This window comes from Oreochromis niloticus, linkage group LG18 (assembly GCF_001858045.2).
Source record: "Oreochromis niloticus isolate F11D_XX linkage group LG18, O_niloticus_UMD_NMBU, whole genome shotgun sequence".
In the NCBI taxonomy this organism is placed as follows: domain Eukaryota; kingdom Metazoa; phylum Chordata; class Actinopteri; order Cichliformes; family Cichlidae; genus Oreochromis; species Oreochromis niloticus.
In genome coordinates, this window is record NC_031982.2 from 14,958,383 (window position 1) to 14,983,284 (window position 24,902).

At 40.9% G+C, this 24,902-nt stretch overlaps 1 protein-coding gene across 2 annotated transcripts in view; it reads right to left on the bottom strand.

The window, feature by feature from the left end:
- Nucleotides 1–1,858: 1,858 nt before the first annotated feature.
- gpc1b (glypican 1b) overlaps nt 1,859–24,902 on the bottom strand; it is a 60,153-nt gene continuing 37,109 nt past the window's right edge. The window contains exons 5-12 of one of the 2 annotated variants that reach the window (XM_005476261.4): nt 15,333–15,560; nt 14,630–14,793; nt 9,850–10,015; nt 9,546–9,676; nt 7,913–8,038; nt 7,443–7,576; nt 6,064–6,239; nt 1,859–5,468 (exon numbers count right to left, since the gene is read on the bottom strand). In XM_005476261.4, the coding sequence (XP_005476318.1) occupies nt 5,266–5,468; nt 6,064–6,239; nt 7,443–7,576; nt 7,913–8,038; nt 9,546–9,676; nt 9,850–10,015; nt 14,630–14,793; nt 15,333–15,560 (1,328 nt within the window). In that variant the 3' untranslated portion in view covers nt 1,859–5,265. The remainder of the gene's footprint in view (nt 5,469–6,063; nt 6,240–7,442; nt 7,577–7,912; nt 8,039–9,545; nt 9,677–9,849; nt 10,016–14,629; nt 14,794–15,332; nt 15,561–24,902) is intronic. The other variant, XM_005476262.4, reaches the window with a different exon arrangement.

Genomic DNA, 24,902 nt, shown 5'->3' on the forward strand with positions numbered 1-24,902 from the left:
TATCACATTATTGTGCAGGAATTCAGTTGGCTTCACATTTGACTGTAGAACACTTTGGTATACAGAGGAATTCATTGTCGACTCAACGCCTGCAAGGTGGCCCAGGTCTTGTGGCTGCAAAACAAGCCCAAATCATCACCCCTCCACCACTATTCTTGACAGCTGGTATGAGGTGTTTGAGCTGATAGTTTGTGCTGTGTTTGGTTTTCTCCAAACTTGTCGCTGGGCATTATGGAGAATCAGTTTGGTCTTGCCTGTCCAAAGGACATTTTTCCACAAGTTTTGTAGTTTGTTCAGATGCAGCTTTGCAAAGCTGAGTTGTGTTGCCATGCTCTTTTTTAAATAGTAGAGGCTTTCTCCTGGAAACCCTTCCAAACAAACCGCACTTATTTAGTCTTTTTCTAATTGTACTGTCATGAACTTTAACATTAACATTTAACATGCTAACTGATGCCTGTAGACCCTCAGATGTAGTTCTTGGGTTTTTTGCAGTTTCTCTGAGCATTACACGGACTGACCTTGGGGTGAATTTGCTGACGTCCACTCCTGGGAAGACTGGCAACTGTCTTGAATGTTTTCCCCTTGTAAACAATCGTTCCCACTGTTGAATGATGGATTTTAAATTGTTTGGAAATGACCTTATAACCCTTCCCAGATCGATGGGCAGCAACAATTACTTCTTTCCTGCTTGAAATTGTGTTAACACACATCTGAATGCTCCAGACCAGCAAACTGTCAAGACTTCAGCTTTTATAGAGGTGCTCACACTCGCCGATGATCAATGAAACAAGTGCATTTGTTTAGCAGCATCTGGCTGATACTTATTCTGTTAGTGTACTTAGCAGTTAGGGTGTACTTGGTTTTTGAGGACAATATAAACACTCGAGCTGTTCTCACATGAACCCATACATCTGTGGCTTCATGAAGGCAAAGGTACGTGTATTGAGTTGAGTAGACTTGTCCCATTAAGCTGATATTTAAAATATCGAGAGCATGTAAGGTGATGCACACAATCATAAAAGTACAGGGAAGGGCAAGCGGAAAGCCAGAAGAGTGAGAACAGTGCAAGTATAGTTGGGCATTTTTGTGCGCTGCAAGTAGAGTGAACGATTGTCAGATACTGATTTGTGTTTGAATCACAGTGTAAATGTTTCTGTCTACTGAAAAGAAACCGCAAAGAGTACTAATACTTTTTGTGAAATGATCCCAACATACTTGGGAGTGTACACTGGATAGCACTTTAGATATACTTAAATATTGCAGCTCCTACCTGATGGCAAGTTCTTCTGTTTCTCCAGTTTCACACATATAATTTGTAACTTAATGAGCTTAAGACATGGAGACACTGCACGACTGCACTAAGCTGTTACCTTCTGTACGTATATTATTATAAGCACTTTGGTGTATGTAAAAAGGGTAGCTTTACAGTCTCTCATAGGATAACCCTCAAGTACGTGTTAAAATCATCCTGAGGGAGCTGGTCGTTTATCGTCTACACACAGAAACAGGACAAAGCACTCAGTGTGCTCTGAACAGTTCTTCCTGTGTGGCAACACTAGACAGCAGCTGTCACCTCTGACATCATCGCCAGAGCCCATTGGCTCTTTTCAAGTGTCAGTGTGCCCCGCTGCACTCTGACAAGACAACTTAGGTAGATGGTTCGATCAACTGGGAGACCGGGCACTTTTTTCCTAGCTCAAGCTGAGTGATGACTGTGATTGTTGCTTATGCAGCTGGTTTGCAGATATAACTTTAAGCTTAAAGATCTAGACTACTATACAGGAGTGTAAAATCATTGTTTCCTACAAAAACATGCACTCAAACACACCAACCACGAAAGAAAAACAGGACACAAGACTGTTGAAAATCTTACAATGTATATAATTGACACAAGATTTCAGGTACAACAGCAAATGAGACATTTTAGATATTTTTCAACCTCTTTCTGGCTTCTATCTTCACCACAAGAACAAACTCTCTGTCGATAACAATGAAACCAAAGTAAATCAAAACAGGAAAAATCAAAGTATTTTTGTCCTCATAAACTGGCACCCTTCAGATGTGCCTCCAAATCTCAGCTCAGTGTGGAGTAAATCTGTTTCGTTTTTCTTGTTTTTTTAACGGCTGGATAATCAGCTTTGCATTATTGCCACCTACAGTGATGAACGAAGGCAGGATTGAGGCATACACACCGATTTGAGATCAGTGCCCTTGACAATCTGTTCTCCTTCCTCTCACACTCGGGGCATTATGTTTACACTGTTTCACCATACTCAGACAGGAGACATCTTGCCGGGCCATATCTACATACACACACCCCCCCAATCGATAGTTGTTTCTGGAAGGTGTCGACTCACATATTGATCAACCATCTTGTGATGTCTTTGTGCAGACAATGCCATTTATTGGCCTCATAAAAGTGCAGGTTTTATAAAAGGGGAGGGGGGCGTGGGGCTTTGAACAACAAATTAATGAGATCAAAAGGTCAAGAAGGAGTGGGCATGGGGAGGGGTTGTGCAAATTTCAGCTAATGACATTGTGAGGCTGTCATTGAAACTGGAGATGTGAGCCTAAAGTTGTAAATAATCTTTGAACTGGAATGTCACCATCACAGTTGAAGTACTTCCTTTTATTATTACAGGGCTGCATGCGCACCTTCACATTCATATTCAGATCTTTTCTAGAGAGTCTCAAAAAGAGGACCTATGTGGCGTGCTTGCTAAACGGTACTTTTGAAGTTGTTGTTTTTCTCCTCACCACCAACATCTTGCATCATAGCATCTCTCTGCTTAAATCTTAAAACTGATCTCAAAGTATCAAAGGCAGTCACAGGCAGATTTCTTAACCAGGGACTAACAGGAAGACAGACGGACACACACGCACACACATATTCACACAGCAACAAATCATTCATTAATAAAGCATATCAAAAAAGAAGTTACCATTAAAATAACCTGTCATGTCACACATGGGGCAACAACAACAACAACCCCTTTTCAGAGCAGTAACTAACCAAGTATATATCAGATGTACTTCTAAAACTGACAGCACCCCACGCTATCCTAAAGCATTTGGAGTATTATCAGCAGGGAGTGCATGTACTGAAAATGATTTTTCACAACATGAATTATATAGAGGATTGTCCCAGTGCACAAGTGAAGTAATGACGTACTTTAAAAATCATGTCCACCTGACTCCTCTGCATCCTGTCTCGCTGTTCCATGAAATGAGATTCCATCAATACATATGATCATTTATTACAGTGAAAGTTTTGAAAATGCAATTTCTGAAAAACGAGTTGTATTAAGCTCCTGTTACTGTCAGTTTAATAGCACTCTGTCACACCGTGTTAGTGGAGCACATTTTAGTTAATCTCATTTCTGTGTCATCCGAACTACTGTCGATTCAAAGAGGCGCTATCGTCCATCCCTCTTCTGCGCTTTCAATCAAAGACAAGTACACGCATTCACACGCAAACGAAACACATATGAGGGCATCGTCCCATCATCCTGCACGCACCACTCCTGAATGAGAGCGCTGGCATTTCTTTGAACTAAATTGTGGTACATGTTTTCTCCCTAGCAAGCATCAAATCAGGGGGAAAAAAAGCCTTAAACTGTGTTCCCATAACATTCCCAGTAAGGTTGACACATAATGAAGCACTGTGTCATTGTCATATTGCCTTGCTACAACGCAGAAGCACGAGGAACGCTTTAAAGGTCATTATAACTGATGAGTGGGGAAAAGGGCAGAGGAGGTTAGGGTTGGCAAAAAATAGGCACTGATATAGAAATGTTGCAGATAATGAAAGGCGGACATGGATACTGACAGATGATGAAAAAATAAGCGGTAAGAGCACACAACGATCTTGCTTTTGTCAAATTTTGGGAACTAAAAGCGTGCTTTTTAAAATTTTTTATTTTTTTCTATTTCCCCCTCTACAAAACGGCAAAGAAGCAATCAAAAATATAGCGGTACTTTTCAAAGACGTGCATGGTGTGGCTTTTACTGTTATATGGATCGCTGCGGCAACCATTCATGGAAAAAAAAAAAAATCTATGATACTGAAATTATGATGCTAATCACAGGAACACTGGGCCTTTGCGGGGAACCCACAAAATTTTATGCATATTACATTTTTGCTCTCCTGTGAATGTAAAAGGAATACTAAAAGAAGTGCAGCAGGACAGCGGAGCCTCTGCTTCTGTGAGCATTTCTGCTGTGCTACAAGATTCCAAGATCATTTCATTCAATCCTCTGTCACAGGGGTGAGCTTAACACGACACCTCCTTTCCACGTAGCACGCTCTATGGCGAAAAGCTGCTTCCATCTGAGACCTGTCCCAGCCGAGCACGCGCTTTGCTTAGACCAGAATGTTGAGTTGATGCTACACTGCCAGCAGGTTCTGGAGAGAGGGAGGGAGGGAGACAATCTCGGTGGGGCCGGGGGAGGAGGGTGGGGTGGGGGGTGTAGGAATAAGTGGATGGATGGAGTAGAGGACAGGCCGTGTTACTCCTACACCGGGCGATCGTGCCAGTGTGACTGTGATCATGACTATTATTACAGATTACATGATGAAATGGCAAAAGTGCTGACGCTAAGTGCTCTCAACCTCACTGTGTGAGCGAGTGCATACAAGTAATGATACTGTGAGGCTTAATGCATTAAGAGGTTTGATGGGTCATGCTGTCCAGATAATTCTCCTTTTAAAGTCAGCAGATATTTTTTTCGTTTTTCTATAAATATCTAAATGTGATTAAATCATTTTGGGACAAATATAATCATAAATAAACAATTCCCGCCATCACAAGTGGAATGCAGACACGTAGTATCTGGATGCCACTGCAAAAAGCTCGACTCTCCCTCTCCCTGTGGTGTCAACACCAACATACTGTTAGCAATATAGTCTCGCACACGCTTTAGGAGCAGATATAACCTCAGAGAAAACCAAACACCAAAAACAAAACATTAGAAGATGCAAAAAAAAAAAAAGACCAGCTCTAAAGGTGTCATAATATAGGAAGAATAAAAGATGAGAGCAGAACAAAAAAAACCAAAAACGTTTATGAGTACTCATATTTCCATTTTGCTCCAATCCAACACCAAAAGGAAGTCCATCCATGTGATTTATTGTTGTTGTTTCTTTAGATTTCTTTAGTTTTGGCAAGCTAACTAACCCCCAACTTCTCCTCCCTCCCCTTTTAAACTCTCCCCAACCCCCGGTGCCCCAGACTCAGTCCTGGTTGGCAGATTCCACCTCGTCAATTATCGCCGGAGCAGCAAAATGAGCAGTGTAAGCAGGTAAATGCTGATGGAGGGAAGGTTCTGCATGGCTGAGGCTTTCACCCTCTCGTTTTCTGCAGGGTAGGGAATGGCCACGGGTCGGTCAGTGATGGGGGGAACAAGGCGTGGATCCCGGGAACACGTCTCATCCGCGCACCCACTTCCTGAGCCGCTGGCGTCATCACCTATAGACACGGGGTAAGGACATGAGCTCACTCTTCCAACAGGAATAAAGCTGTCACTGACCCTGTTAACCATACAGTGCACAGAAAGTGCAAAGAGAATACGGCTATGATTCAGCATTATCATGAGTTACTTACATTACGTGGAATGAAAAATGAAACCAGATATTCAAAAAAGGCATTTAGTTGGAAAACATGTTTTTGATTAATCGTCAATGGACAAAAATGCCCTAAAAAAAGCTTTCAGCATAGTGTAGTTGTTGTAGGGGAAACTAGACACCTGCAGCTCATTTCAGCTCTGCTTTCAGTGAACAGGAAATGTAAGTTGTAACAGGATATTTTATGCAATCATGGGTATTTTCAGTCTAAACCGAGTGAGTAGCATAAAAGAGTTAAAAAATCTACATAGGAAGCATAGTAGCAGTAGAAAACAGAACAGACAGGGTGAGTTGCAGGTGAGGTGTGTCTATTTCTTTATTTTTTTTAATTTAATTTGAGAGAAGTAACAATAATGTAATCATGGGTAGGTCATCTGATTTGAGGTTTCTTGTGAACGGTCTTCAGAAACCTGTGGGCTGAGATAATAAAAATTACTCACTGGTGTCCTGAAATTCCACATCCTGGCCATTTAGAGCATTCTTCAGGCGGTGAGTCATGATCTTCAGCTGCATTATTTGTTGGCGTATTGTCATGTCTGGTTTGGTGATGTCAATTTCCACTTCAGGGTTGTTGATCTGACTGGCTAAGCCGTCATTCATTAACTCAGGAAGGTACCTGTGAACAGTTAACAGCCAACGTGCTCAGCACCAGGTGGAAGTGTGCACAATCAAGCAATTCATTTTCTGGATTTTCCAAGATTCTGGAGAGTCGCTTTCTTTAAAGATGTCATCATTAGCTTAGCAGACTCAAGATGAGTGTAATGCAATTAGCTCTTGTGACAAAATGTTTCAAAACAAGAAGAAAGCTATACTTTAAGCTAATGCAACAGGACCACTGAGCATATAGCACTATGAAAAAGTATTCACCCCCTCCCTGATTTCTTAGTCTTTTTGGATCTTTGTCACACTTACATGTTTCAGATTATCAAACAATTTTTAATATTAGACAGAGATAACCCAAGAAAATAAAAATGCATTTTTTAACTGATGATTTTGTTTAAAAAAGGGAAAGAGGCTTTGGGGAAATTTTGGCCTACTCTCCTTTGCAAAATGATCTCAATTGAGCCACATTGGAGGGTTTTTGAGAATGAATGGCCTGTTTAAGGTCATGCCAAAGCGTCATAATCAGATTTAAGTCCAGACATTCACTAAGCCAAAATTTTTGTTTTTTTTAATTAAAAGTAGGGTTGGTGTGTTTCCAATCACTCTCCTGCTGAAAGTCTGTTTGAGCTTCAGGGTATGAACTGACTTTCCATCAGGACTTTTTGGTAGAGAGCAGAATTCACGGTTCCATCAGTTATGGCACGTCATCCAGGTCCTGAAGCAGCAAATCAAGATCTTTTTTGGTAAATGTGAGACAAGAATTTCTATTCTTTTTGGTTAACAGTGGTTTTCTCCTTGGAAATCTCCCATGGCTGCCATTTCCGCCCAGTCTCTTTTTTTTATTGCTGAATCATGAACTCTGACCTTAAGTGAGGCAAGTGAGGCCTGCAGGTCTTTAGATGCTGTTCTTCTGTGACCTCCTGGATGAATCATTTTTGAGACATTTAAGCCTGATTCACTTTGTCAGACAGATTCTGTATAAGTAATTTCTTGATTCAGCAGGTCTGACAGTGGTTAATGAAATTGGAGTTTTGGATAGTATTTTTTGATTTTTAATTGTATTGAGTATTAAAATTTGTTTGATGATTTGAAACATGTACATGTAAAAATATGCAAAAAAACCAACAAGAAATCAGGAAGGAATAAGGAATACTTTTTTAAAACACTGGAATTCTGTGTTAACATAATAATTTCTTCATGAATTCATATTCCCTACCTGGCACGGTTGTTGCCATTCCAACACTTGTCTTCGGACCCTAATCCAGTGGCCACTCTGTCACTGCAGATGAGATTTGGGAGAGAAGTCCAGTATGGCCTATTGTCCCCCAGTATTATTCTTACATCAGACACCTGAGGCAAAGTTGTTGAGAGCACATTCATGAGCATTTATACTTTTTTTCCCCTAAAGTCACAGTATGATGACACACACCAACAATAAGAAACACTCTGGGTCCCTCAATAACCAACTGCAGTGTTCAGTCATCTGACGCATTTATCCATCCAAGCATTCATTCCCGTCTAATCACTGCATAGTTATCTGTGCGCAGGTGAAATTGAAGAGCAGAAGTGGTTCAATTGGCCGTGATGAGCAATGACTCTTCCTTTATAAAACATCACTATGAATGGGACAGATTAGGCCATCAGAGAGCAATAACAAGGTGCCAATTCAGTTGGGTACATACTAACCAATGTTTGGATTTTGTTAGAGCTGGCTTCCAACCTGTCCTCCACTGTGGCCTTCCCTCGCTTCATGATTTCATCATCTGTGCTGCTGGTTCCTGCTTCTTTGGGTTTGCCACATGTCTGGAAAAGCTGGGGAGGAAAAGGCAAATCGAAATGTTGAATGAGAAGATAAATGGCACAGGAGCCGTTAATAAATGGCTGAAACAGTCCTAACAAAAAGAGGGTTTCTAATTTTTCTATTTTTTTTGTGCACTACACCTAATATTAGAAAAAAATAAAAAAATAAACCAAGAATAATAAGTTGTTTTGTTTATGTGCATAACCTCGTGAGTCAATGACAGCATCACTTTAGCAGAATGATTCACAACTCGGAAACTATTACTCGTCCCTAGGGGCTTTGGATTTTATAAATGCTGCTCAGGGAATACAGTAAAAACTGCAGTCAATCTGTCATCCAGTCTGGCCTGCTTAGAGGAGCCTCAAGACTTTGAACCTTCACACATACTGTAACTATTAAAAAGAAAATCCTATCTTGAGCTGCTATTAATTTTATTATGACTCACACAACATCAAAAATTAATTGATAAACTCCTTGTTTTGGGGTTTGAGTAAGCAGCTTAAGAGTTTGGCTTTGACTCAGTTAATATCTGCATTTGGCATAATTCATCAGGAAAGCTTGTAACACAACATATGGCTTTTGACATCAGTCGATTATGTATGATAGGAGATAAACTATCCAACACTATAACTCTGCGCGCCACATTACATGAAGATCAGAGGCTGAAGCTGTGTGTGATTACATACAGGACCAGGTCAGAGGCAGACCGCCAGTCCACTGCTAACCTCAAGCGAGCCAGCCTCTTAAACAGCTAACCAGCACAGAGGAAGCTTTGTCTTTCCTCTCAACATCCACGCCGTTTCCCACCTTTACCAAACTAATCAGTCAGTTTTTCAGCGCTGCCAGTTGTTTTTAAGGCTCATATAAAACTGTTACCCAAGCACCATTAAAAAGTTAAGTAATTGCTTGGCCTAAAGGCTCTGTCATGACTCACATCCCTTCATTTGAAATCAAGTATGTGGAGCATGATAACAGCATTAATGTAGTGGGAGGAAATGTGTTAACTGCATATACAAAGCAGGGCAATGAAGTCACATAGTGACCCAGCATGTGAACTCAAGTCCAAATGTTCTTTTGGAGTGAACCGATTTCAATTAGTTTGTGTTTTTTAAGAGATTTTAGATTCGTTTGATTGCTAACTACTATTTTTACGGCATTACCAAGTGCTAAGGATCTTTAAAATGCCAAACGTCAGCTACCAGTGTTTCTTCACTGACTTTCACACATATAAAAAAAGCAAACAATGCTTCAATTCACATCTATGTTTCCAAAAGTTTTCCAAATTAGTAATTACATTGTTAGCAGAAACTAGAAATGAGTAGGACCACCTGAAAGTTAGCTTAAGTCTTCATTTCAGTTGTCAGTGCTAATCATATAATATGATTTCATGAAATTTCAACGATGATGGTTTTAAGACTGTGGCTCAGCTCACAGTATCGTTTGATGTCTTTTGAGGTTCACAGTAAATGCTGATCACATGGTTTCGACCTGTATGCTTGTACCAGTGTGTGTTCTGACCTTGCTGTTGATGCTGGCTATATTCTCCATCATGGTATTCATAGCTTCTGATATGTAACTGGGAAGGGAGAGGATCACACTTTCCACACCAGCAGGGTCATCTAAACGGTCAGCCACCTGGATCATCGTATCTAAAGAACCAGGAGATACAGTTAGTGTGAAGAAAGTGCGAAGTGTTTCATATGTAGGGCCTCAGTGCGTTGATAGAGTGACTCCCCTTTATTAGAATCAGGTGTGGGTTGAACGTTTAAGCTGGGCATACGGTTAAACTGGATTCATATGAGGGAGTGTGTGTGCGCCCCACCTGCTAGGTGCCTCCACTCTGTGTCGAGGTCAGCCTGGTTGGCCAGACAGCCCTTCATGACGTTGGTGCAGTAGTTCAGACAAGGTCTAGCAGACGGCATCCCACGGCAGTGGGGACAGTAAGTCATCTTCATTATGGCTCGCATGCACTCCTGGCTCATTGGTACCTGGGTAAGACAGAGACATAAATAAACATGCACCACTTTGATAAAAAAAAAAAAAAATCAAGTCAAATACTGTTTGGTTAAGCATACATAAGAGACAAAACTTTGCCCGTTTGACTATTTAAACTGTTAAACTGCTTTTGTACAGAAGACGTGAATATAGATTTGAAGAAAAATGATCTGTTTTAATAAGATGTGAAAATGTACATTTTTTTTAGCTACACAATGACAGTGGCAACAGTAGGAGGTCACCTCCCATGGTGACCTTTTTTTTTAGTTTGCACCAGGATCTCTTTCATCACAGTTTCCTTGGAAACTGCTTAGCAAGAATTTGCTTTTTGTTTCAAATGCGATGAAAAGGCCCTGACATTCATACAAGTATTTTCAGTCCCTCACTCTATCCTTCCTGTCTCTTGCACTCTTCCCTCTATCCCACAAGGCTGTTCCCCCAGGAAAAGGCCTTCGTGCGTGAAAAGTGAAACTGGGTTAATACCAGTAAGCTCTGTTCACAAGAGAGTACAGCTATGCATACAAAACCTAAGGAAGTGTTGGGTGTGTGTCTGTGTGTGAGAAAGCGAGAAAGAGAGAGAGAAATAGAGAAAGAGAGCAACGGAACGAGTCCAGCTTCGCATACAAAGCTTCTCTAAGCTGACATCTGGGCCAGCCTAATGCTTTTCCGGGAAACTGCACTTCCAACAGCAAAGTCATAGTTAAAACCGGCTTTTAACAAATATACAGTGAAAATAGGACAACAATAGGGTTCAGGTGTAAAAATAATTCATAGATATTTTTCTACAGATGCTTATTGATATCAGGGGAAATGAAACTGTTCTTATTCAAGCTAGCACTGATTTCTGAAGTCCATAGCATTGTTTCCTAAAAACAGCTTCTGAGCAACTTTATGGGTGTGTATTTTAGTACTATACGTAGTCTGTAGCTACTTTAATGATAATATCAAGAAAGATCATTGAAATTTAATCAAAGATTTGACCTGCAAAACTTTATTTTGACACTTTATCAACTCTACATAAAATCTTAAACCACTTTTAAAAAAAAACATTCAAGCACTCTAAATTAGTTAACACTTGAGTGTAAAAAGGGATCAATAGAATTTGGTAATTGGTCTCAGTTACACACGGACAGCAACCTAAAGCGAAACAAGTGACACAGAAAAAGAATAACCATGTTCCCAGGCCTAATCTCAAGTCATTTGAGACATGAGTCAGATCCTCGTCCCTGCCCTCCTTTATTCCCTTCCTCCCGTCCGTACTCTAGTTCTTGTTAACCAGGGATGAGTCAGAAAATTGCTTTTTTGGTGAAAGAGAAGAATGGAGTGTGCAGTGAGGACTGGGGAGAATAACTGAAAATGAGAGGTACAGATGTTAAAACGCTATTAGATTAACTGAGGGGAATTTAAAAAACAACAACAAAAAGACAAAAACTGGGAGATGTTAATGAAAGACTCCAGGAAAGCGATTAATCGAGTGTTTCCTACATCATCCAGGCAGTGTTAATGCTGGGAATCACTGGCAAAGCACAAGAGACTTGAAATGTGCAATTCTGCTATGTTGCTTGTTAGAGGTTAATGTTGACAACTTCCTGAGGCTGGCACACCTGGCTCTAGGAAAGTCAAGGCTTTCAAATTATAAGTAGTAATACAACCCATATCTTATTACTACTGGAGTGCAAAAACCCATCTCAGTTTGATAAAGTTCGACATATATTCCTTGATATTTTTTGCACATGCGGATCCTCAATGTCTCTTTCATACTCTAAGTCGTCCTCGCTTCACCCTCACTGCATGCTTCCCATACCTGTTTGTACATTGCCCACAGCAAATGTCCATGAAGACACACTGTCTTTCTTTCTGTTTCTCTCCTCTGTAATTAGTAAGGATATATAGACAGCCTCTCCTCCCTCGTGTTACAGAGCAAGCTGATCCCGACTCCTTGCCTCCAGAGTGAGCAATTCGCGTGGCCTACTTCCTACGCTCCCCTTACCCGAGGGAATAAAACAGTCTGGAAAAAAAGTTAAGGACACACGTAACAACTGGTGCAGCCCAAAGCGAAGCAAGGGAGGAATTAATACTCAACCAGAAAGCCAGACAGACCTTCCTGCTGACACCTTTTTTTTTTCTGTCTTATAAAAACATCTCTAAAATTATCACTCTCTCTCTCTCTGCTTTACTCTGTTCACAGCATCCTTTAAGGATACTCTTTCATCACCTGCCACCACAGCTAAGGCTTATCGGGAATTCATTTCATCTTTCTTATGAAAACAAACTTCTGTGGAGGACTACAAGGATTGGAGGCACACACATACACAGAGGGAATTTTGTCTTATCCTGCCTTAATACCTCCTCCAGCAGCATACAGTAAACACCTTCAGTTATTGACCTCTTTGCAAGTTACAGTGCACATTTTTTTTTAAAGGAGAGGCTGTCTCATTAATGCACATGCATTAATCTACTGCTAATAGAATTTCATTGGAATGGAGGGGAAAGCTAAGATTAATTTATATACAGGATACAGCCACAGACAGAGAACACAGCAGGGTGTGGTTGTGGGAAACAGAAACAGAAACTACTATTCACAATTTACAAGGAGAGCTGCAGAATTTAAAGACAACACACACACAAAACATGAGAGAGTAGTAAGATAAGGATAAGAGAGGAAGCTGGATTTTGTCAAAGCCCCCCCCACACACACACACACACACACATTTTTCTCACTGTTTAATTTGTTCTTATCAAGCGCAGTGCTGTTCCAATCTGCATAAGTACAGCACAACTGTGACTGTGTGCTGGGAGGACAGCGACACAGACAAACGCACAAATTATATATGTGAAGTTGAACAGTTGGCTGATTTCTGCACCTCGTCCAGTCGAATCCTATCAGAGAGGCCTTGACTCAGAAGAGAATTGACCTTGCGTGTTTTTGGGAACACGCCGAAAATTCTCTTTTAAAACGAGACTGACCAAGTGTGCCCATCGTGACTATTCTTGCACTACAGAGTGCTCTTCCCTAAATAGGACAGAAGGCACTCCATGACCTCATTCAGAACGCAGCAGCTCCAATACCCTGGCATTAGCGCTGAAATGACATTCTGTAATTTTGTTAAAAGCTGCGCTAATTATTTACTCATTTTCCCCCAGCCACCCTCGTTCAGTGAACTCATCACTCACTGCTCTTCAGCACTGGCAAAGTGGTCGAGGATCATGCCTTAAAAAAGGCGTAGTAACATAGGGAGAAATGCGTGCGCACATTTTTAGTACCTTTCAGCGCTGGGGTTCAGTGTGCATATGAATATGTTTGTCTAAAAAAGGATGCTCATTAAAATAGCATTGATGGATCATGAATAGCAATTGCAACATTCCCCACATGTATTCTGATGTTTACTCCCCCGCTTACTTGCGAAAAGGTCAAATTTTTTTTCTGCATGTGGTAAGTTAGTTCGAGAACTCGGGTCTTTGTACGTCTGACACCGCCCACAAACTGATCGCATACATTAAAGTGACAGGGAAGAGCATCACATATATTTGTTTCCTTTGCAACCAGATGTGTCGGACAGTAGTTCTCGCCCTTTACCCTTTCGTGATCATTCACAGCACAAACTTATCAAGGAAGTACCTGTAATATTCATACTTTTTAACAGCATCTGTTTCCTCAAAGCATTTTTCACTGAACCTCATCTCTCTCCACTCTGCTTGCCCACTGTCTGACAGCAGATATTTTTCACAGGGGCATCAATACCGGCCACCTCCCTGAAATTATTTCTCAGTCTCGCTCTCATCTTAACCTTACTCTTGCCTTTTACAAAGAGGGGATCATTTCTCTTGGGGGAAATTAACCTGCCTCACAGCCTAGGGAGACATTTTTCAGCGTGGAGAGGGAATTAACTGTAGTTGCAGGGGCAAGCTGAGCCCGAGGCCATGCTTCGCAGAGTGTCTTGCTTCTGCTAACACTGATCTGAGGGGAAAAAAATCAAAACTGAACCCTGTGGAAAAGTATTTTTAATTTTTCTTCGATTTATTTACACACTTTACCCCCCCTTTTTTTTCAATGACATAACTATGTCATTATACAGTGAATGTAACTCAGGCAGATCTGAAACGTGCTCGATGAATTTCAGGGTCTCACAGTAATGTTGTTCGGGTGTGACTGAATGCTACTTGTTATTTTGCAGAAACATTAGTGGAGCTGCTGATGTTTGTTTGTTGCCAGCAGCATTTTTTTTTTCTTTTTCCTTACATCAATACCTGCAGCGCTGCACCGCACAGAAATAATAAATGCTTCTGAAAATCTGTCGTGATGTTCACGTTTCCGCACACGGGGCAGCGGTTTTAACTTCATTAACATTATATCAGTCAGGCCTCTGACAGAGAAGATGCCCCGAGTTCTTCCACACAGCTGACAGGTCAGCTTCTCTGGATGGATCCTGGGCTCCACCAGAGCTGTCGGTACATTTTTTTAAGACGCCTGTTATTATGTACAAAACTAGATTTTGCTGTTTAAATTATGCATTGGGACTGGAACTGCAGAGGTGAGGGCAGGCAAACAGAGCTGAGCTGCTTTTCTGCTGCTCAGGATCGTGCAAGATGAGAAGAAATAGTTTTACCTGGGATACTCTGCGTACGGCTTCGCCCGCAGTCACCAGGCCCTGAACAAATGAACGTGCAGCCACAAGCGTGCGCGTGACTTTCATCTTCATTTGACGGGGTGTGTCTCCAAAGGGCCGCAGTGTGTCTATCTGCTTAGACACACACTCCAGGTAGTCTTCACCTGTAATCACCAAACACATCAAACTAAATCTTCAAGTAGAAAATCTCACCACCTCTCAAGGTTTTGGGTTAACCCCTGAAGGCTGAAGCTAAAATTATTTAAAAGTAAATAATAAATCATTTATTTTATTTTTTACTCAAAAAAATCTTCCACATGCATCAGACCTTTTAGCAGTTTCTTTAGACCTGATGTGTTACATGTGTTGCTTTTGATATCTTTTTGCCTGCTTCACTTTGTCAGACAGGTTGTACTTAAGTGATTTCTTGATTCAACAGGTCTGACAGTAAGCAGGTCATCGGTATGGCTCAATGAACTTTCCAAAAGATGTGGGTAATCACAGTTAAAACCAAATTCTCAAGAAACTAGAGCTGCTAGCTGCTGCAGTGTGCCAGGTAATAAACCAGTTTCCGATCTGGCTAACAGAACATGAAATAATCCCAAGCCAAATAAAATCAGGTTTTTTTTTTTTTTTACTGTAGCAGAGAGCCAGCGATAAGCTTTTAGCTGTTATGTGCGTCCAACAAATGAACTAAATGTACCTATGACATATTGCCCGTTTGCCTGGAAAAAGAGCTTCTCCAGGAGCCTGGTCCAGAACTCATTAAGCGTTTCTTCCAGGTTGATGTTGGCTCCTCGGTAGTACTTCTTCAATTCTGTGTATAACTCGGAGAAAACATCCGAATTCTTGATGTATAGAGAGCCCCAAGTTGAAGTGAAAGTCTCTTGCAGGTTCAATTCAGAGCGGTTCAGCAAATCTAGAAAGTGACCTGAAAACAACAAAAATTTAAACAGCTGTTATAATGTGAAATATTTGTATTCTCGTGTTTTCTTACTTTGCAATGTGCTGCTCCATGTAGACCTTAATGTCACTGTTTCAAAATAAGTCAGAGCCATCACTACAAGATGCATCAATACAGTACTCTTTTGCAAAAAAAATCACTTATTCCAACACAATTTTCCACTTATTTTTTAAATGCTTTGTGCTGCATACCAACAGCCTCACACTGTCAATGAACCTTAAGCTAAAGTATGTGAGAATGCCTCTCTAGGGCATGTCAGGGAACTGCCAGTGCTTGGGGGTTTGGTTATATACTGCTCCAAGTGAGGATTTACAGACATGGTTAATAGGCACATGCACACATTCAAGCGCACAAGCAGATAAACAGAAAGAGAGTCAACTAGGCAGGATGTCACACTTGGAGAAAATCATACAAATTCATACCCAACACTAATGTTGTATTGTTTCATAATACAATCTAATACAGCTTCACCAATAACTACAGACTAAAACATTGCAAAAACTCTTAGTAGTATACACGTACATAATGTTAAGCTTAGGACTGATTTAATGTAAAGCTTTTAGACAGCAATAGACAGGAGTAAACAAGAGTATCAGATAAGACAGGTGTAACGGGTAGCTCACTGCTGTCCTTGGGCTTCTGTTGAGAGGTGTGCACATTTTCAGTTTGCTTTCATAAATCCCACATTTTCTGTGGCCAGTGGCATAAACAAGTTTACATCCATTTTATGTGTGAACCGTGCTTAGAAATTCAGCCCTGTTTCTGCAAGATTATGACAACAGAAAGTTCAACACGACAACAGTGTGCCTGAACCATCCATCCATTCCAGCCAACATTTGCATTTCTTTGTTGACTTTAGTTACAAATGGGGTTGGCACCTTAGTGAATTTGAGTGTGCGTACATCCTTGTGGATATGGTAAGTGTCTGTGTGCTAGGGAGATTGAGGCTGTAGTCTGCAGCAGTATTTACTTTGCATTATAGGTGTCTTATCTTTGGCAACAACCACCCACAGTCGAGAGGCACTGCAAAAAAGGGGGATGCTGCAGCCCCCACATGGGACCCCTTTCCTGGGGTTAGCTTAGTCCCCTGATGCAGTTATTTAAAAAAAAAAACAGCAACATCACAGCACTCACAAACATCCATCTCCCACACTCTCTTGCATATTTAAAGAAAATACAAACACACCCTGCCTTGTAGGAAAAACCATTCCGAGTGATACGGTAGCAAAGCTATAACACCCACATGAGCAGAGCCAATCGCGGCACAGTAAGACAATCACAGCACTTGGTGTTACATAACATGTTAATATGCTAAGTCCATCCTGACCCATCTGTGTAGCATTATCTAAGCTCTGGCCTTGTTGGATACTGTATCTCTGTTCTGCCTTCCCAGTCATTAATAAACCCTAGCTGACTTTGCTCCATAGCTGCTGATCTTTGCTGCTTTCTGGTAAAAGAAATAAAAGTGTGAGAGATTTGCTCATTTTTTAAACCTTTTTTTTTGTCTTTCATTCTTCTCACAAACACTCTGAGGCTTATACTTTTCCAGTCTTGATTTTCCTATTTTGGGTAGTGGTTTTATCTTGGGAACGTGCCGGGATATTTTTCAGTCTAAATCAAGCTGATTTTCTACTTTGTTTTGGTTTCTAAAACGCCATTCCCTGACGCAATAGAGAACATTATCACATTCTTGTTCTCTGCCACATTTAATTGCCTACTGGCAATGAAAGACAGTGTAAAATGTGGTTTTGGACTGCACGTTTTGAAGCTTCAACATTAGTGTTTTTGGTCTCTGCCATTTTTTTTCCAAGCCAGAAATTACCTTATGTGGATGTAAGGATCTAATGCTAACTCATCAGCTAGTCCCAGAGGCACTACAGTTTTCGCCACATCTGCCTTGGCTTCATTTTTAAGCTCCAGAAGTTGCCCCTTGCTTCAAACCCAGAATAATAGCAGGTCAGATTATTTATAGTATACTTCATGCTCAAACCCCGATGATGATTTCTTAAAACTGGCAGAAAGCAAGCAAGTCAAGTAATTATCTAATTTGAGAGCTTACTCCCTGATGACAACAATGGTAGGCCAGGTTAAACTTTGTAATATATAATACTTTAGATAAATGGGGGGTTGAGTAAAACACTGTGATGATTAAAGGCTGAAAAGGTTGGTGCAAACTGCTTCAGCAAGTTACAGAAGACATTTCTAGCGAGCTTCTAATTATAGCTACAGACTTCATAGCACAGAGAAAATGTCAACGCATCGAATGCCATCTTTGTGATGCAAATCACTTCTTATATTGTAATGCTTGGCGAGATAAATGCTTCTGAAATGTAGCAGCTGTATATCTAGTATTTATTACACAGCAGCTGCATGACACATCACTCCCCAGTTCCCCAGCCTCCTGTCACTCAAACTATCTGCAAACACAGCACTGGACCACACTCCACATACCAGCAGAGCTTTATGCATAATAGGAGAACTCACATTCTTTTTTCAAACCATATATATATATAAATCGAATCAGCACACAGAGAAAGCAACTTCCAAGTGACAGCACATTCATATGTACACAGTGAAGGATCACAGCCCCCGCACGAACACACACACACACACACACACAATCCAGAGTACACAGCAGCAGTCAGACAGACAGAAGGGAAGCTGCTCTGACAGGTGCAGATTTACTTTTAATCTCTATTAGAAATTATTCCTGCTGTGTACTGTCAGCCACGCTGTAAATAAGTCTGGCCAGATGAAATGGGTTTCAGCAGAATAGCAAAGGATGTTGTTCAGCTGCTGAGGAGAAGTTGTTTTCGCCATTCAATGCACAATCTGCATTTCTGTTTACAGTTTTTTGCTTGGGGCATGTTTTAAGTGCTCACATGTGCAGGGCAGATCTCGGTAAATGGTACAGTGCTGTACAGTTCTCCTCTGCCCTTTAACTCAAGTGAGTAATAGCCATCATTAGTATGACACAAACCCTCTGTGTATGTGTGTGTGCGCGCTCGCTCGCTTGGGCTATTGTGTGTGAAAATGACCTTTCTCATTCTTCATCAGTTTGCATCTCCATGACATAGGGAGTCATATGACTTCCCTCTCTATATACGCCCTTTCTTTTACTCTCACCCACAATCCTCCACCATCCCTCAAAGCTTAACCTCTACGCTTTCTCCCCCGGTGTCTGCTCTCTGGGGGAAAGACTGATGGGAAAGGATGCTTAATTGCCTATATCCCAGCACACCGGGTGTGGAGGGGACAGACTGGATGAATAACAGTAGAAACGGCTGCACGGTATTAGATGCGTTTACAGTAAAGCTATACATATATGGCAAATGCTCATGTTAAAAATGGACAAGGATTCAAATAATGAGGTCAGCAAATTTACAAGTAATCCCTATAAGCCAGAAGCTCAGGCTTCAGACAGCTTTAAACACCAAGTTTCTGACAGTGTTTGGCGTACGATGTGTATGATATCCTTAATGCAGTCTTCTCAGGCACACAGCTCTGTCTGTGAGAACACAGCAGCCCTATTTGCAAGAGGCAGCCAGTCAGAAGAAATATTCTAATCTATTTAAAAAATAACTGTTGCTGTCAAGACTCACACATTTATCGGGCAAGAAATAAACATTTATCTGCTGGGAACCTAACAAGCCACCCTGGTATATAAACTCAAACTCTAATTTGATTGACAGGTCAATACATACATGAAAAGGAGTTTCTCAGCTACAGGAAACTGTCTGTGTCCATAACTATAAGCAATACATAATACTTCATGGCCAACAGAGTGGGTCTAGCCACAAATACACCACGTGGTGCACATCAAGTTTAACAACAATCATATTACAGCTCAAAAACCTCAAGTAAGCTGCTCGTACTTGCTACTGATTGTGGCATTTTGTGACTTGATGTCATGATAATATCGGGTCTCCAAGCACACTTAATGCATTTCTTCATTTCTTCATAATTAGCAGCTATAACTTTCTTTAATGTGACAGCAGATCAAGAAAATCACTAACACCACCAAAGCGACACTCTACACCCGTCACATTCTTGCTTTCATTCTTTCATCTCTAACTCTCTAACACGCACGCGTGAGCTAAGCGAAGCATGTGTGTCTTAATGACTTTCTTCCTGCGCTGAGTGGGAAGTTAATGATTTCATTTGTAATCACTCTGAGCTTCACATCTAGGCCACCTTGACATGTCAGAAGCTTATTTTAAGTCTATTCCTACTTTCTCTTATTTGGATGCTTTGAAACCTCATTAAATACATACACACACACACACGCTTTAACACCTCGTATATCTGCGCTCAGTTATTCTACAGCCCCCTGTATTCTTTCATGATTTAATACAGTCCTTTAAACCAGACAAGTCGCCTCACCTTCCATGTGCCCTCTTCACGTGACCGTCTGTCTGGCTTTAATCCTCTCCCTACTACTCAAGTTGTGTCACTGACAGGAGATTCACAGAAAGGTACCAGTGATGTTCCCCCAGCTGCCAATCACTCTTTCTTAGAGCTTGGACTGATCTCAAATGGTTTTCTCACATCAGGGTATTAACTGACTGAGGATTATGTCACTCATACGATGGGCTTAACGGGCCTGGGAACATTTACCACAGTCTAATAAAACTGGATCTCATGGAAACCATATCACTGAATGAAAAAAGCAAAACAAAAACAAACAAAAACAAAATTACAAATTCGTTCGTGATTAGGCTCATTTTAAAAGTGCAAATTCTTTTGCTGTGTGCCTATTATCACCTCCTCTCTCTCTAGTCTCCAGTAAAACTTAAGCGTTTGTTTCCTCTAATTGGAAGGTAACAGTTCCTGGCATGTGCAGAAAATGTTTCAAAGCCCTTGTGAACATGCTTGAACACTGCAAATACTTCCAATTCCAGAATTGTTTACAACAGAATAACATTATAATCAAAACAAAGTGGAAAAATAATTAAAGTAGAAGTGAATTCTAATTCACATCTGCTTTAATTTGCGCATACTGTACTTACAGCAGCTCATCCACTCACTCCCATATAGCTAGTATATGGTCGTAAATAGCAAACGCAAGGATGTGAAGGATGAGCTGAGTTTTGGCAGAGCACCACGTACTGACAGGGGCCGATCGGACAGAAATGGGAGATCAGTGAAGGAATGAAAAGGTAGTAAAAGCAGAAAACGGAGCTGCCTGTATATTTTGCTCTCATTTGACAGCCTTGATTCTGTTTGTCCGTTTGACAAGTGCTGAAAAATCAAATTAGCTGATGGTTCTTTGGCAGAGAAGAGAGAGACGGGGAGCAAACCATGAAGCATATGCCAAGAGAGAAGGAGGGAGGAAATCAGGTGGCAGAGATAGAATAAAAAAATAAAATGAGAAAGCAGAGGACATTCAGTACATCTGCTATCGCTGAACACATATTTTAATACTGGAATATTTGAGTCTGTTTCTACTGCTGATGCACTCTACATTAAAATATAAATTGATTGGCCATGCTTTTGATTTTGGTTGGTTGATGGCTGAGCATTCAAATAGTTTCCTGGGGTATTAAACACTGGTGCAGTGATACAGTTGCTCCAGGTTTTGGTGTCTTCTATCCTGACCTCCAACTGACAGTGTTTCTAAATGATAACATTATTTTCAAATTATAGAGGAAAAAAGAGGAAAAATGTGTTTCCCTTGGCCGATAGCCTAATTTCCACTAAATGAATCTAAATGAAAAACAGATATATGGTTCTGTGATAGCCTGCTAGCTAAAAAATATCCAAATAACCAGCAAGACACACCTGAGTGATGTACTCTGGTGCTTTCACTGCTTTTCTCCTACTTATACTACTACTACTAATAATAATAAATAAATAAATAAATAAATAAATAAAACATGCATAAACAAACAACTGCTGTCTTGGGCGCAGTGAATGCACAAATGATGGTCTGGGAGCCATTAGACTGTTTATGAATCAGACTGGCTCTCCATCAATAACAACACTTATCACACACATTGTGCTCCAGGAACACCGCGAGCCCCTTAGTCAGAATTTAGATGCTGTTAAAAAGCCTCTTATATTAAACAAGCCGACACATCACATAATGCATGTCGTTTATCAACAGGCCCTCTGCGAAAGCCTTCCACTTTCTCTCTGTCTCCCCTCTATATTTCCCTGGCTGGCATTATGCACCATTTACCCAAAGCTGTTTCTTCTTTATCCAGCTGGTTCTCTTTTTCAGACCTTTTTTTCCTCTCTCCCTTGGTTGTTTCCACCAAAAGTCCATACCGTTGCTTATCTTCATTATCACTTTGTTCTCTTTTATTCCCTTAATTTACTTTCCACTGCATTCCTCAAGACCATCCTTCCTCGCACAGCACTCCTCTTCCTCTCTCCCTTTCTCACTTTTGTCTCTTTTTTTTAATTTTATCATTCCAAGGCGTCATCGCTCCTGGTGAGTAATGTGTTTGGCATAATTAGGCCAGTCTACTCCAGGTCCCCACTGACATGATTTGCATGCAGATAAAATGAACCAATTGTGGACCACAATGGGAGTAGATGTCCTTGTCTCTCATGACATCATCAGAGGTGACCCTAAAAGCAGGAAATTAGAAGGTTTTGTGGTTCAGTACGAGGTGGAACTTCATTGACTCTCTTAGCTAATTATAGAAACATTGCAACTTAAGTGTACAATTCAGGGATTTTGTGATTAGATGAATGAACATGCTTTGGGGAATCACTGGTTCCTGACAGGTTGTGAGTGGTTGCTGGAGGTTGCTGGTAGTAGCTAATGTGAAACTGATCACAAAGAGACATGTGGTGCTGCACATGTTGAGGTTGCTTTGGTCACTAACATGTTACCCCGGTTGTTACTAGTTTGCATTTTGTGTTGCACTTTTTCAAGTTTCACCACAGCTCAGAGAATAAATGATGAGTTTTCACAGACAAATTGGTGTCTTCTACACTCCAGCCGGATGGGGAACACACATTTCTTTCCTACGTTGCCAGGGGATCACCAGCAGGTCTGCAGGCCTGTCTGACTTTTCTACTCTACCTGAGCACTCAAAGCACTTCATAGAACTTGCCTTTTTTACTACTCATTCACACAAGCACTTTTTTCTATGCTGAACCTTTCTATCTAACATTCACACACATTCATATTCCGATGGATGCATCAGACAGCAACTTGAGGTTAGTATCTTGCATTTATCTATCTTGCCCAGGAATATTTGGCATGCAGACTGGAATAGCTAGGAATCAAACCACCAGCCTTCTGATTTGTAAATGACCTGCTACCTCCTGAGCTAGTAAAAGAAAGTAAATGAGGTTGTGGTCCAAAAGCACCCTAGTTTGTCACGTACTTGGGTTTATATAGAACTTTCTTAGTCATACTGACCACTCAAAGTGTTTGAGATTATTTAACCCGACATTCTTTATTCTGCTTTTTTCTACACCTTTTATATACCTCATACACATGGCCAGTTTATCCACATGCATAGGTTTGAAAATACACCCTTCACTACTTTAAACACATGCTTAAGCTATCAACTCATATGACAGTGTTATAAGATAACAATTCATCAGATGACCGTGAAAATTAAATAGAAGGATCTATGTGAGTTCTATTAGTTTTGGCAAGAAAGAAAAAAGAAACACTCCCTAGGTCACGGTCCAGACAAGCCAAGTCTTAAAGTATCTCTAGTCTGCAAAGCAGCAGGATCATGACAGGGATTTTGTAATTGTATAGAGAATGTTGTAGGGCCAGGGTGTGTCTCATACTGTACCAACAAGTTTCGTATGAAGTAAAAGTACACTCCTGCATTAAGCTGTATGTTTGAGATATACAGCCGATAACACACACACACACACGCACATGCACAGTGTGTGCACACAATTATCCAGATGTCACTGATGACACTATTAGGCCAAACAGTGCCTGCCAGGTTTAAGGTTTCCATCTGTTAAACACACCTGGCTGCCATCTAACACACAGCTCCCTTTGGTGCCATCACTCTCTTTGTTCTTCTTGACCTTCTCCCTCTCACTTTCATATGTAATCCCATCTTGCTGTCTCTTTCTGGTTCTCTCGCTCCATTTCTACTTAACCCCCCCCCTCCACACACACACACACACACAAAGGCATAGCCTTTGCATTCCTTCTCTCTCTTTTATCCCTCAAATTGCTTCATTTCTGCCCTCATTTCTATCCTCGCTGACAAGTATTTCTTTGACTTTTATTTTTCATTTCCCCCAACACTGGCTACTCGTTTAATGTAAAATATATTATACTACACACCATATACAAATGCTACTTAATACAATCCCTTACAGCCAATTATAGTGACACAGAATAAATCAGAAACCTGCAAACATACACATCTAAACATATAGTTGCATATATGCAGTGTACAGTCTCTCAAGCCCGGAGTCAGCTGATGTGAATATGGCAGTCCTCTAATCTGCGGCTTGGTTGGTGCTTCTTCCAAAGTCCCTGAATCTAAAAAGGCCTAACTTCTCTGGGCTGGAAGAGTAACACCCTACATTTAGCCACATGGTGCAAGCTAGCCCACACCCTGCTAAACAGAGCCAGATGTGGAGAGGCTGGAAGCATGGTACCGTGTCAAGTCACTGAACAAATAATGCTCCTCTCAACATGGCTAAAATCTACTTCTCCTCATCTGTTTGACCATATCTCCCTTAACTTTGCAAAAATACTTCATGTTTAGGACTCTTGGTCCAGACACCCCACTTTTAAAACACTCAAATGCACAAGAAAATGTAACAGTAGCGCTTTAACCGTAGTCTGAAATAGAAGTAACGTGTCTTATTTTCCACTTCACAACAGCGAAGGCTAACAACAGGATGTCTTTAGGAAAAATTGTTTTATCCTGCCAAACTGCTGGTCATGCGGTTGCAAGTGTGACACATTATGGTCCAATTAACCCCAGTCTATCGTTCAGCTCTCTTTGAGAAGACGGCCTTTAGCAGATGGTTTTTAGGCCTCGAGCTCCCAACACACATATACTTCTCCCTCTGTCAGCCCTGCATCGCCATATGATGCTCACTGGGGTAAGATAAGGGAACACGAAAAACAGGCAGAAAAACAAAACTGAAAGGAGTCGGGGGAGCGGGGAGGGTGGGGAACAGAGGGTGTACAAATGTTTTTACATTTGTGATCAACAAAAAAAGAGCAGTCTAATTAATTTACTGTCTCAAGCAACAGCAGCTATCAAACATTTATAACAGCATGTCTGGCAAGCATACACAAACACAAAACAAGCTCCAAATTACTTCATTGTGACAGAACACAACCAACCATGTTCGGGA